General features: G+C 26.5%; 2 protein-coding genes across 2 annotated transcripts in view; one reads left to right on the plus strand and one right to left on the minus strand.

Annotated features, from left to right (window-relative positions):
• LOC145750630 (uncharacterized) overlaps window positions 1-239 on the minus strand; it is a 28,828-nt gene extending 28,589 nt beyond the window's left edge. The window contains exon 1 of the mRNA XM_082566703.1: window positions 39-239. Within this exon, the coding sequence (XP_082422829.1) occupies window positions 39-168 (130 nt within the window). The 5' untranslated portion in view covers window positions 169-239. The remainder of the gene's footprint in view (window positions 1-38) is intronic.
• An 831-nt stretch (window positions 240-1,070) lies between these two features.
• LOC145750636 (calcium/calmodulin-dependent protein kinase type 1D-like) lies at window positions 1,071-8,538 on the plus strand. The gene is made up of 11 exons (XM_082566711.1): window positions 1,071-1,294; window positions 1,507-1,638; window positions 1,790-1,864; window positions 2,122-2,260; window positions 2,659-2,785; window positions 4,568-4,643; window positions 6,040-6,152; window positions 6,273-6,351; window positions 6,895-6,982; window positions 7,104-7,180; window positions 7,322-8,538. Exons 1-10 carry the CDS (start codon window positions 1,230-1,232, stop codon window positions 7,176-7,178), a joined length of 969 nt encoding a protein of 322 aa, XP_082422837.1. The 5' UTR covers window positions 1,071-1,229; the 3' UTR covers window positions 7,179-7,180; window positions 7,322-8,538.
• The last annotated feature ends 6,697 nt before the right edge of the window (window positions 8,539-15,235 follow it).

A 15,235-nucleotide genomic window follows, 5' to 3' on the forward strand; every position in this document is an offset into this window, starting at 1 on the left:
ATCCTTACATTGATTTATTTTCAATACTTAATACTCACCATCTAAATATCCACCAATAACTGGATCTGGTTCAGTACTATCCGAAGACCTTTTGTTAAGTTTAATGTTAAATGCCTGATGTGGTGAAGAATATCCCGTATCCAATCTGGCATGTAATATATTGTCCATTGTTATAGTACTAAGTTCTGCAGTCAAGACAGTTTAAAAATTACTAGCATTGTCAGATTGTGGCAAATACTAATGCCTGTAGGCCTGCCAACACATTAAAAAAAAACTACTTTTGTGAAAAAAAAATTAATAAAAAATCTAAAACATTTTCTAAGCTGTGTTCAAGTTTACCAGTTTAAGACATCTGTTCTTATGAATAGAATACTTGGTCAGTTGGTAAACTAACTGTCTTATTTGTAATTTGTCTGTAAGTCTGTTTGTTTTTTTATTAGTTTATCGTTACAGACAGACAGGCCAAGAATAAACGTTAATACTTATACCAACAGTCATGTATTTATAACCCAATATATAAGGAGTTATTTTGACTTACTGTTTAGCTAACATAATTTACATTTTATATATAGTATTTGCTTAAAATTGCAATCACACGTGCAGACGTGTGTTAATTTTAAATATCTAGTTTAACATTCATTCGCATATGAATAATAGCGGAACAGTTGTAACCAATATCGTTTAACGTCCCCCCTTAAAAGTTGCAGACATGAATGTTAAACTTTAACATCCGCCCTAGAAAGTTGCAGACATCTTAAATATTTGTCTATTTTTTATACTGGTTTAATATTAATACATACTTGTGCTTAATTACTAATAAAGAAAATAATTAAATCAAATATTAAATTGTCCAGTGTTAGTTATTTGTTAAAACTGCTGTTGTGGCTTTTTTCACAAAACTCTCTCAAATTTTTAGATTCTCTTTTAGTTTAGATTCACTTATAAACGTTTGTAAATCACGAAAAAGAATTGCGTATGCACGATCATCCCGATTTTAAAGTGTGTTTAGAAAAAAAATTAAGAAATCGCAATGCTTAAATAATTAGACAGGATGCGTCTAACCGTCAGATATTCAAGAATTTTTAAACAAACAAAAACATTTAGTTTACTAATTTAATTTTGCGGATTAAACATTAATTTGTTTCTCTACAAACTGTAAAAGAAAAAACTAAATTTTACGAAATTTAGATCGCCATCGCTAGGTTTGTTAATACTAAAAAAGTTGGGCAATGACGTCGACTGCAAATAAAATTGATATAAGGACAAAATATGATTTAAAAGAAATATTAGGAACGTAAGTTTATTTTATTATCTTCTTTACTTTGTACATGTAACTTATGTTTAATAAACTAGCAAAACAAATTTTGATTTTCCATTAGACAATACAAAGTGTTTAATTTTTTTCAAAATTATTCTTCTTAGTATTATTAATTAATTTGTTTGTTTGTAGCTAAGCTTTTTATATCAAGTCAAAAAAATATTTAGTAAAATATTTTGTTTTTACAGAGGTGCTTTTTCGAAAGTTTGGCTTGCTGTAAATCGTAAAAATGGTGACATGGTTGCTGTAAAATGTATTCCAAGAAAACTTATTAAAGGGAAGGAAGAAAGCATAAATAATGAAATTAAAGTTTTGCGAAGGTCAACATTTGTAAATTAAATTTTTTTTTTTAATTTCCGATATTTTTATATACTACACAATATGCTACTTAGTGTATTCTAAAAAACATCTTTTATATTTTTTTTTAAAAAGTGGGGTAGATATTTAAAATATTAATTTTGGTATGTTTAGTTTAAAGCATCCTAATATTGTTGAACTAATGGAGATTTTTGATAATCCTTCCCATCTTTATTTAGTGATGCAATTGTAAGTTTTTTTAAAATGATTTTAGCATTGTACTTGTGGATTTTTTATTTTTTGGCAGCTATAATTTATAAAACATTTTTTTTGGTTAAGTTTAAGAGAAATTGTATAACTATAATTTATGATTGTTATCATTTCATTATAAATGATGACTGATTTTTTTATCATACTTAATGATTGTTGATTAACTAACCCAGTAACAATGCATGACTTTACTTAATTATATTATTTTTAACTTTATGATTTACAACAATTTTAAGGGTATCTGGGGGTGAGTTATTTGATCGAATAATAGCAAAGGGAAACTACACAGAAAAAGATGCAAGTCAACTCATTTATCAAGTGCTTGATGCTGTTTCTTACTTACATAATAAGGATATTGTCCACAGAGATTTAAAAGTAAAAATTTAATGATTTAATTATTTTATTTTATGTGTATTTTTTTAAGTTTAATTTATATGTTTAACTATTATTTGTTCAAATTATATAAACTTGGGTTTGTGTTGAAAAGTATTGAAATTGGTTAACAGTGACGGCATTGGGTATTAGTTTGGTTTAAAAGCAAGTCAATTGGGTGATTCTTTCTGCTTTACGGTCATAGCACACTGGAGTAATGTGCTATAAACGGTTTTAACTTGTGGAGACAAAAACCTATGTGCAGCTTTTCACCTAATTCTGTACTGGGCAATATAAGTAATATTATCACAAACTGGGCAGTTTAAGACACGGTTGTTACAATGTTAAAAAAATTATTTATAGGTATATACAAATAAGTTTTAAATAAAATTTACTCTTAGCCAGAAAACCTTCTTTATCACAGCCAAGCTGATGACTCAAAAATAATGATTAGTGATTTTGGGTTATCAAAAGTAGAGGGGGAAGGTACTATGCTTAAAACTGCTTGTGGGACCCCGGGTTATGTTGGTAAGTTAAAAATAATTATTTAAATAAAGAAAAACATTTTTTTTAAATTTTTTCCTGAAAATATAATTTTGTTTTATTGTTGGAATAATTTTTGTTATTAAAGTTATGATAAAAATAGGCTTTAGAGTATGAAAGTGCTTTACATTTAAGCTAAATTTACTTCAAAAAATTGATCTTTGATGTTTCTACAGTATATTATAAGTCTATTATAACACAAGGCCTGCTTTGTAGATATAGGTGAGAATATAACTCACTAGGCACTAGTCTAACATGGTTTGTGTACTTAACAACAGTTTACTTTGTTTGCAGTATCTCATTTGTTTGTCGACTTATCATGGTATTTTTTATCTGGTTTTGTAGCCCACTTGACTTAGTTCAACTTTTTTTTTTTTGATATAACATTAGGATTATGTCATCTTAAATCAACCTTAAAATTCAAAAGAACTTTTCTTAGAATTTTTGTTTTAATCAGATGTCTTGTAAAAGGCACTGTAATATGTTTTCATGTTAATTAATTAGTTTATAAGGTAGCAATTTAGGACAATTAAAATAATTTTTTATTTATGTAGGTTATAATTAAATTATAATTATATAATACTTTCTAAGTAATCAAAATTAAAAAAAATTACTTTTGTTTTTTAAATAGAATTTTTGAATTAAAAAAATCTACTATCAAAGTTTGGGGTTTAATTTTAGGTCTTGCATTACTTGGGAAGGCCTATAAAGTAATAAAACAGCTTGTTCCATTGTATTTGTTTACTCATGTAGGAAATTGCTATGTAGGTTTTGCTAAAGTCAACATATTTGCTCTTATGCTGCAACATAACTTTAAATAAAATACACATGTAAAAACTTGGTGTCATTAATATACATACTAACCTAAAATATTTTTTTAGTGTCGAAAAGTTTTATTTATTTTAAGCCTTTAGTATTGTCATAAAGATAAGGGTTTTTGACTTGATCTGTCACTAAATCCTTTTTTGTGGTTTAGTGAGCTAAGTTAAACTTCCAAATTTCTTGTGTTGAATTTATTCTCTTTTTTTGTTTTTTTAACAACGGATTTATAACAACAATAAAGATTTATATTATTTTTTGGTCTTTGTTTATAGAAAATATTGATAGATTGAAATATATTTCATTTAGTGCTAGTCTGTTTAATTCTTGACTTCTGCGCCATATGTTGAAATTTGATTCTTAAATTCAATTATAGGTTGATGGGTGTGTGTTTATTATATTCCCTTGATATTGTAAAATCTCTTGTATAATTAAGTCTGTCTTATCATAATACACAAAATGACAGAGTTGTTTAAAAATAAAAGTTTTAGTCCATAAAAAATATGGATTTTTAAAGTTTTAACTAAATAGATATATTTTATTTTAAACATATAAATAGTTTTATTTTGTATTATACTAAGAATTGTGTTTTTGTTATGGTCAAAATGCGTCACAAATTTTGATTTTATGTTAATCAATCTAACAGCTTGAAAAATAACTAACATGTTATTATGCCCCAAGCTAATAACTTAAATGTTAATCAATATTTTTTTCGGAAATTTATGCAAACAAAATAGTTGAACTTATTTCACTTTATTATTCTTTAAGTTAGCATTTTTGTACTACGCACTCATTATTAAAAATCTTTTAAAAGCAAAAACAAAATTATTTTAGTAATACAGTATTGCTTGTTCAGACTTATCTTACCTTTCTATACTATTGGTATGCTTCTGTTTATTAAGTTACAATTGATTGTTTGACATTTTATTATGGTATTATTTTTTTTAGCACCTGAAGTCCTTAAACAAAAACCCTACGGGAAAGGAGTTGATGTTTGGTCCATTGGAGTCATTGCATACATTCTGTAAGTGAAATTATGGTTTTAACACAATTAAATATTGGTTAAACTTTTATTATTAATTTTAGGTACAAGTTATTAGTTTAACTAAATTAAAAATAATCAAATATTAATTAAAATTTATTTTTTTGGCTAAAACACTTTGACACATAAACAAAAAAAGGGTATATGAAGCTACTAAATAAGCTAAGTAAGTAAACATTATTAAGCTATAAATAAACAATATTAAAAGTATTATATATAAAGTAGTAATCAAGAGTATATGTTTGTTATTGAGTTCCCCTAACGTTAAGCCTTAACGTCATTGTATCCTGTATTTTTTGAGTTTGTTACTCTGTAATGGATATATCCTGTCTAGTTTTTTCATCATATGCTAAAATAAATGTTAAATTTGAATCTTATTGATTGGGTGATGATGAGTTCATTTACAAAAAAATCTGACATTTTAAAATATATATATATAATACATGTTGTGTGTTATACAATTTTTCTCTTTGAAACATTATTTGAGAATTGACATGCATATTATTTACCACAGTTTTGCCTTATACTTAGAATTTTTCGGATCAATGATTTTGGTATCAGATCAAGTTTCAGACCATAAATTTCTTTCATAAATTTATCTACTGTTTATAGTAATAAAGCTTGTCTTACTTTTACCAACTTGCTTATTTTATATTCAATAACAACTATAACATATGTTAGGGGTTGGGTTTATGTTATTTATATTTAGTACGCAAAAAAGTGAAATTTAAAGCCCTTGACTTAGGTTTCCTTTAGTGTAGTGTTGTATGTTGGTTTTCTGAATTGCTTTTATTAACATAAATTTGATGTTTGCAGCACATACCTGTAAACATTAGGTTGTGTTTTTGGTGAAAGTATATTAACCTTTTGTAATTGGTTTAAAAATTTATTAGGAACTGACAATCTGTTTACGAACATGAAGTTAAAAACTCACATTTTTTACAATTTTTTTGACAACTTGACATAATGTGGTTTTCATGTGAGCAAAAACATTGCCAGTTTAATCCTTTAAAGCACAATATAAGTTGTGTAACCTGATGAGTTGAATCATATTACAAATTAATATGTGTAGACTGATTAAATGATGTTTGTAACTGCTTCTGAATCATTAAAACATTAGTTGTAATTCAATGAACACATAGACGTCATAAAATATATATATTTACAATTTATTTTATCTCAAATTAAAAATTATTCAATAAATTACAAATCAATATTAAATGTAACATTATTATATTAGAGTTGTGGAAAACAAATTAAAAAAATGGGATAATTAAGTGACCAAACCTATGGTGTTAAAAAAATTATTTTGTTTTAAAAAAATATTATTTTTTTTAAATTTTTTTGCGTTTAATTTAAAATTTTATTTATTGTGTAGGTTGTGTGGTTATCCACCATTCTATGATGAAAACGACCAGGAATTATTTCAACAAATTATGAAGGGAGATTATGAGTTTGATTCCCCTTATTGGGATGATATCAGCAAATCTGGTAACTTCTATTTTTGTCAAAATTTATAGACCTTTTTCACTTATATTTTTTTATGTTTTTTCTTCTTGTAATCAGGTTTTATTTCTATGTAAACACATTGAAAATTTAATTTTTCTGTAGCAAAAACTTTTATCCGGCACTTAATGGATTTGGACACAAAGACAAGATATACTTGCAAGGAGGCTCTAAATAACCCGTGGTAAGTTAAAACATTACTGAGTACATCAAACATTTAAATTTCAACCCTTAATATGCAAGTCTTTTTTAATGTAAATAAATTTAAATAGGATACTTTGAAAGAATTGTTATAAAGATTTTAATGAAATTAACTGTGTTTTAGTTTAAAAATTGTTGTAGTGAGTTAGTTTCAACACAGGTGTGCTTGATCTGTTAAATCAATAGTAAAAATTATGCTTACAGGTTTAAACATTATTGATTTAAACAATTTATTTACATCTATTATTTAGCACTTTCTACTTAGCAGCTCTTATTGATTTTATGAAATTTAATTTTTTGAATGATTATTTGTCAGGTTAATATGCTGTGTGTTTAGGCTTTTAGGGAAGATATTGATTTTAAAGAGCACATTACCTTAATTAAATTCATAAAATTAAATATTTTAAACTTATAGCAACAAAATTATAAATGTTTATAAAAATTTTTATTCTTAATTTTAATTTTTTTTAATTATTATCGAATTTGTAATACTAATTAATTTATTTATTGTTTTTTTTTCCACTAGGATTGCAGGTGATTGTGCAAGTACTAAAGATATTCATGATTCTGTAAGCAGAAATATTAAGAAAAATTTTGCCAGAACTAAGTGGAAGGTAAGAGTTTAAATATTTTTTTATATTTAAACAGTTTAACTTTTTTCTATAACAATTTGAGTGAGAAATCATTTTAAATTGAATTAAGCTAAAGTAAATGTTGTTTTTAAATATATCTTAGCAAGCCATTAATGTTGCTACCGCTACTGCAAGAATGCGGAAAATGAATTTGACTTCACAGCCTAAGGAAACATGACTGTAAGAATCATTTTTAGTAATAAAAATAATTACAGTTTTAGTATAAAAAGGGTCTAAGCATACTTGAATAACTTAAAATAAATTTAAATTTGTTTTAAAATTTTGTAAAATTTAGTATAAAAAATTTCTATCACATTTTAGTTGTTTCATTATGAAAAGTTTGAAAAAATTTCCATGACTTTGGCAGTAAAGTCTATTGTGAAGATGACTAATTAAATTGCCAATTTTAACACAACGACTATTAACACTTTATTATTTTCGAGTTGTACTTAAAAATAACTTTTTAATAATTTCACTTTATTGAAAGAAGCAATACTGCACATTTTATAAAGTTTTTCAGTCAAGTAGTAAATGTATGTTATTTTTTTAATCAATTTTGTTAGTAAAATGATTTTTATTTTTTAGGTTTAATGAATAGCTGTATTTTATCATAAAAATGTTTTGTAACTTTTACCACTAGTTTTTGATTTTACCATACAGAAATTTAAAAATGCTTATAAGATTAATTACTTAAAATTTAAAATAGTGAATTGGCATGTTTAAATATGTTGTGCAATTTTTATAATTTGTTTGAACTTATTGAGTTATTTGCCATTTATTTGTATGTATTTTTAACAATTTTACAACAAAAATATGCTTTGTAAGAAGGTATTTGTAATTAAATTTAAGTATTTTATTCAATTATGTAATAGTACGGTTTTCCTATAAATATAGGCAAAGTGCACTTATTTAATTTGGGTATAATTTTAATATATTATATATATGTATTGTATTAAGTTTCAAAATTTTAAAAATAGTAGTAAATTTTTGGCATAGGTGATTGAATTATAATATGCCTTTTGTTAGGTTTTTTTTAATCATTAACTTAAAAGTTGTATTTTCCATGTATGGTGTTTGAAAATATATATATTCATATTAAGAAACTGTTAACTTTATTATTTGAGCATGTTGCTAAATTAAAATTAAAAACTTGTTATTATTCTGTAAATGCAAAAATTTATTTTAATTAAAATTAAGTTCTGATAAAATACATTCCTTTTGAATAAGATGCACGAATTTCGATATGTTATGCGCATGTCTATTTAATTATTTATTAACAATTGATGGTTATTTTTTCTGATACGATTCACAGGTTATGGCTATGGATTTTGTGGCAAAATTTCTATAAATGTTTAATGCGTATTTGTTGCACCGTTTTACTAGTAATGTTAATTTTCTATTATTTGTCCCAATTAGATTATATGTGTATTTTTCTATTTTCCTTACTAACTTTTTTGCTATTTTTACTATATTCAAAAATACTAATATTTAGAGATATAATTTGGTTTTGGAATAATTAAAATAAATAAAAATACCTATACAAATGTCTAAATGTTATTTTTAAATTTAAGGATCACTTGGTTAATTTTTTATTTAATATTACAGTAAATAAATAATAGAAATGTGTAACAACACAAAATTTATTACATTTGCATTGTAAAATATTATGCTACTTAGTAGAAACAAATGTTTAAATTTTTCTAAATTAGGTGAAAAAAGATTATAAATAGTAAGTATCTGCGATGAAACATTGTTTTGTGTTAAAAATTTTTAAACTTAAGTTTAATGATTTTAAAATATAAATTGCAATATAGTTTAATAGAAGGCATATAAATATTAATTATTCTATTTTTTGTTATTTATAGTTACTTATCGTCGATGTGGAAAGGTCGACTTAACAACCAAAACGAGAGTAACATCAGTTACCCCGACCCAGTCTCGAGTTGCTTAGGATAGGTTTATAATTGCGCAATAAATAAGTTGCTAATTGAATGTTGGCTCAGCAGAATTTCATCCCGTTTATACCGCCTTTCTTAGGGCCGTCATAGCATAAAAGCACTGAAAGCCAAGTAAAGATCACTACACCACGCTGCCGGTTGGTTAGTATGTAAGAATTACGGGGTGTAATGTCCAAAATATTGAGCATCACAACCGGTGGGTTTTCCTTTATTCTTTAATAATTATAATACTTTACCTTGTTTTGTTATTACCGTTTTTTTTTTATCAAACAACAAACAACAAAAAATATTTTATCAAACAACAAAAAATAATCTATTTGTAGTTTTTACTAATATTTTCATTTTTTATTTTAACCTGTTTGACAAGCTCTTTTAAATAATTGCTTATTTTTGTAGAATTGTAACGCACAAAATATTTATTAATTAAAAAAATAATAAATAAGTGTCTTTGCAAAAAATTATGTTGTAAATTTTTTTTATAGAGAACGCGGTCTGTTTTGAGTCTATTTCGGTTGGTTGTTGCTAGGACGGCAGTTTGATGTTTATGACGTTTTCAAAATACTGAAGAGTTATTTTTAGGTTTAATTATTTAACTAGTCGGTAACCTTAGTTTGGTTATATCAAATAAATTAATGTTAGTAGTTTTTTACTTATAGTTAGTGAATATCAGAATTCTAGTACAACGCTAGTATTTTTTTAATTTTTAACAAAAACTTGAATAACTAATTACAAAATTCGAAAGTCTAAATGTCTGCATGCACGTAACAATTAGAAATAGCTATGTCGAAACGCACAACTTAAAAACAAATAGGAAATGGGCAAATTTGCTCTATATGTTATTACTAGTGAGTCTGTAGCCTTAATGTTTTTAATGTAAGGCCCTATGCTCTTAGACTGTTAGTTCAATTACTATTACTCTTCCCACGCAGCCATGCTGTATGAGTGTATGAGTATGCATTCCAGAAGGATAAAATGCTAGTTTTCCACCCCAATAATGAATCAATTTTAAAAATATAAGACCCCGGTATATTTTTATGACCTGGTAATATTTTTTATAAATTTATACACATACAGACATAATGTATATAACAATTCTGTGAGACAGAATTTAAGACTAAAATTTTTAACAATAATTTGTTTATTTATTTTTGTATTTAAATTTTTTATATGTTCATTACTTATATTACAGTTTATTGTAACCGAATTAACTATAAACATGGTAATCCTATTTTGTAAACTGTTGTAATTTCCTTATTTTTGAATGGTATGCATAAATGTTGTGGTTGTTATTTTTACTTTAATTAATAAACTTTAGATCTTTTAAAGTTTTGATTTAACCATAGTCTACAGGGGTCGTAGTTGAGTTTTGCTTTTGTAAATATTTTTTAATAAATTCATTTCTCTCTGTGATTTTTGTTTGTTTTATCACTAAAGAGAAATATATTTAGAGATAATTTAAATTGGTTACATACACATACATTCAATTGATTTAATAAACATTTATTTACTTTGAAAATTTTGTTTTTAAAAAATATTTGTTTTTATCAATCAATATTGTTTTATTCTCCATAGTAAAAAATACTTTTTTGATTTCGATTGCCCAATTTAAATTTTTAACAAACAATCAACTTTATACATTAAATAGGTTCCCACTATGTGTTTACGAGTGAATAGCCACTAGACTAAATCCACTTTAGCGTTGTTTAAAAACGCACAGACAACTCGTCGTTTGGTTTTAAAGCACACACTTATTCCTTTAACACAACGTTTATTTCATTAACTAGTCACGTGGATTTAACCCTTTATTACATCATCATAATTGATTTCTTTCCGTTTTTGCATAATCATTCTCTATTCACCGAAAACTCGATTTTAACAATTTGTAAACGTTTCACTGGAGATAATTAATCTTAACTGGCAGTTACGAATTCACTTTCAAATTTAATTCGTCAATGGTAGGTTATTAAAAATCTTTATTTACCTATTTTTTAAATCAGAAAATAAAATGAAGCGTGTTATTAAGTTTTTCAAGCGGTTGTTATTGCATTTTTTGGGTGAAAAATACTTTCTTGGTTAATTTTAGTGCAAATTTAACGCGGCGTTAATTTTTGTTTAAGCAAATATAATAGAGTATGTATGTTAATTTGTAACAGTTTTAGAGACTTCTTCATTATTTATCTTAGCTGAATTTTAAGATTTGGTATTATAGAAGTCGTATCACCGGTCTATTTTACAACATTATGTAGTAGCGTAATTTTTATCCGAAACTAATCATACGCAAATATGGCGTTGTTTTGTTGCTCAGTGACGTCACCGAATCTGTGCGCGCGCACCTTTAATTCTCATTAATCTGTGTTTTATAATTAGGTCATATATTAATATAGTGATATGAGTTATAGATACGTGTATATCTCATTAGGGAATGCACAATGCCTAACTATCGCATGCATCGCGTATATTGACAGCTGATTGCTAAGTCCCATGTTAACGCCATATTCTCCTATTTTGTCTATTGGTTTTTAGCGTCTAGTCAGCTTTTTAAATTCGCCGTACTTTTTTTAAACCGTGTTTTGTTTACGATATTTGTTTACCATTTTTTGTTTGACTTTTGTCCCAATAGGAAGTAAAACAAATTTGTATCTGCCAATTAGGATTTTTGTGCAGTCTATAAATAAAGTTTTGATTTTCGGAGTTGTTAATACTGGCATATATAAAGTGGGTTGAAGTTTAACTTGTATGCTGTAACCAGTCATTATTAATAAAATCTATTTTCTGAAACTGGTAGTTAATAGAGGTTACTGCCTTTTTTACGTATTTTCAGACCATAGTGAGTAAAAATAACTAATAATATTTTTGTTTTTAAAAAACTTGGTAGTCTTTGTTTTGATTAAAAATGAAATATTTATTCTGAATATCATAAAGGCTCGTAGTTGGAAAGCTTTGTAACACGAAATTATTTGTGTTAAAAAAGATTTAAAAATTCTCAGCAAAATTGTATGTAAAAGTGGTCAAATAAAAAAAAAGGTGTAGTTTATTTTAAGGATTATCGCGCTTGTTTGCTAAAAACATTTGCAAATTATCAACTACGTTTGAATAAACCACCTACTTTAAATAAATGATGGTGTGGGTAAATTGCGCATTGGTGTAGCAATTTCCCACGAAAAATAATAAAGTTTATATTGCGTGGTCTGTTATCCAGCTGACGTAAGCTAAATCGTTTTGTCATTTAATTTCTAATTTAATTTTTGCTTATATTTTACTTGTAAGTGTTAATTCTGGTTTAATTTAAAATGTGTATTTACGTATTGAATTTAAGTTATTTTAAAGTTTCTAGAATACAGGATATTCGTACAACATTTTACAAGTAATAACACTGTTGCACCTAATGATAAATAACGCTGTTTTTGCTCATTAATTCTTAATAAAAGATGATCACTCATTTTTTTGTAGATTTTCGAGGTCTTGACGCAATTACTGCGTTGTTAATTTAGGCACCAGACAGTTTAGACTTTCTCACACTTACTAAAGGTGTATGTAACTAATACAAACCCGTTCAGGTAACACGTTTAGTGTACAGATTACAATGCTTGATGATAATGGAATAAACACACGGAAAAAAAAACGAACAGCTGCGCACACCCTTCGATTAATCTCTTTTATTGTGACGTCATAAACAAAAGGAAGATTTCTCTTTTATGTTGGAGATTAGAATTGCTCGACAAAAGTGTCAGATCAAATTTTATAAGCTAGTCATAAGACACATTTTAATTTTGTGGGTTATTTAAATATGTTTTAACAAATGACAGTCAGACAGACAGTATCAATACGGTTTAAATAGGCAGGAAAAAGATGTTTAAATTAAGAAAATTAAATACAAAATAATACAGTTTAATACCAGAACAACAGAGTATATATATAAATATTTTAATTATTTAAAGTATAGCATACTAGACCGGGCAAACTATTTTTCTATACAAAATAAGCGCACTTTTCTATAAAAAGCATATATATAAACCGGTTTTATTATTTTTAACCTCAAATCTTGTCACGTGACATCGCGTTTCAGTATTTTTAATTGCCGAAAATTACGATTTACGAATAACAGATTAATGGAGACAAAAGGTCGGCGATTTACGGTAATTATGATGTCATAATTATTTCAGACCACGCGATAAGAGGACGTTATTGTAAATTATTTTGATTTAATAAAAGTGGTAATGGTCACAATGATGTTTATCTTGAAAAAAATATGTTTTTACCACAATAAAAAACATAATAACCAAAAATTTGGCCGAATAATAATATGAACGCAATTGTTTTAGGTCTATACGATATTTTGAAGTATTATCCATATTTCTTAATGTTAATTGTACCCTTTACTATCCTAGGTATTCACCCAGTTACCTACCAAAGTAAAGGGTTAAGTTAAGGCCACCTTGCTTTATCACATTTTAGAAACTTTGTCAAGCATATCCGCCTCGTGGTTGGTTGTTAATGAAATAAAAAACAATTTCTGGCCAAGCGAAACGATTTCTATTGTAACTAAAACAGACCTGGCTAAGTTTTAAGTGTTACCGGGTTTTTATAGTTTAGTTAGTAATACCTAGATACATGTGATGTCATATACTGTACGTGTACATATGTTAGTCTTCTAGAAGGTCAGTTTAGAGTTAGTAATTGGGAATATACGCCGCAATAATTAAGTTCATTTAAAGTTATTGAGTTGTGTAATTCAATTAAGTCGAATACTCCGCCCCATATTTATTTAAAGGTAGGGTTGTAATGGTTTTAAAAATAGCAAAGTAATCGCAAATTTAATAGGGATAAGAGAGATATTTTGGGACCAAATTGACCGGGTAACGTTAAAAAATTCACCGTTAGAACAGGAGTGGCAATCCTATTTATCTATATCACGTGCTTGTAAAGTTTATTCCAATTCATAGTTTAGTTTAATTAAAACTATTGAGATTATTTGCTTTATCATACAGGGTTGTTAGGAAATACGAATATTTTGATTTATTTTGTTTGTCAACTGAAATTTCTCAATTGTTGGTTATATTCTTAAGCCTTTTTTCTGTATGGATTTAAAACCTCGTCGTTGTTATGGAGCTTATTTGTTGCTTTGATATTTCAAAGATATACGAGTTATACGTTGGATACCTTTAGGCCATTTCGTAGCTTTAAAAACCTATAATATCATCGCGTTTTCGGATGTAATTGTACGCTGACTAGCGACCTATTAAAGCTATTATATTAAAGCAAAGCACGACTTCATTTTAGCCTTACTTGATTTAAACTCATTTGTCCTTGACCGTAAGTCAAACGTGGTATTAGTTTTTCTTGTTAACTTAGTAATTAGATTTTAACCCGACGACGTGAAAAGTAAAATAATTCACATTAATTTAACCGAATAAGCAGCTTGTTAATTTGGTAGAATTTTTAAAATAAATGAAGTGAATTAGATATGAAATATTGCTTAGTTCGTTTTGGAAGCCAAGGAAGGTCATATTTTTATATCTAGTTAACTTAAAATACCGTACTTCTGTTTTATTTAAGTACGTAATAACACAGATAATTTCTGCATGGAATGAGTTGCTTGCAGAATTAGGTAATTTCTTCAACAGAATTGTTAAGTTAATTGTGTTAAGTATATACATTTACAATAGTCTAGTCGGTGACCTAATCAGCGTTAGTTACTGGTGTTGTGTTTGTGATTTATACATCCACCTTAGTAGTATTAGCAACTAGTTTTTGTGTTGATTAAATACACAGGTTAAATGAATCACCTATCTATAGATGTTTGGTAATTTGTTTCATTTCGTACTAAAACATTTTTATTTTTTAACCAAAGAATTAATCAGAGTGATTAAAACTGGCATTTTTGAATTAATATAAAACAATTCTAATTTGTTTAGAACAGTTCTTATTTTTGTATTTTTTTTATGTATTATAAGACATGTATTAGACACTGTGGCCGGAATTAGGCAAAAATAACCTTATAAATCTGTCAAAATTATCTCAAACCAAACCGTGGTTACGCGGTATGCCAGCATTTAATCGATACAATACTTAATTTGGGATTTCAAAACCAAGTGAGATATATATGTGTATATTTTTGTGGTATCTTTCAAGTGCATTTTATATTTTTGAGGGTTGGCAGCTGTAAAATAATAAAATTTAAGGGATTAATTCAACATTGACACTTTAAAATAGCATAGTTTTATAAAATGCGCTAATAATGTTAACTTGTTTATAAAATATTTAAATCTCTCTGTAG

This window comes from Corella eumyota, chromosome 4 (assembly GCF_963082875.1).
Source record: "Corella eumyota chromosome 4, kaCorEumy4.1, whole genome shotgun sequence".
Taxonomy (NCBI): Eukaryota; Metazoa; Chordata; class Ascidiacea; order Phlebobranchia; family Corellidae; genus Corella; species Corella eumyota.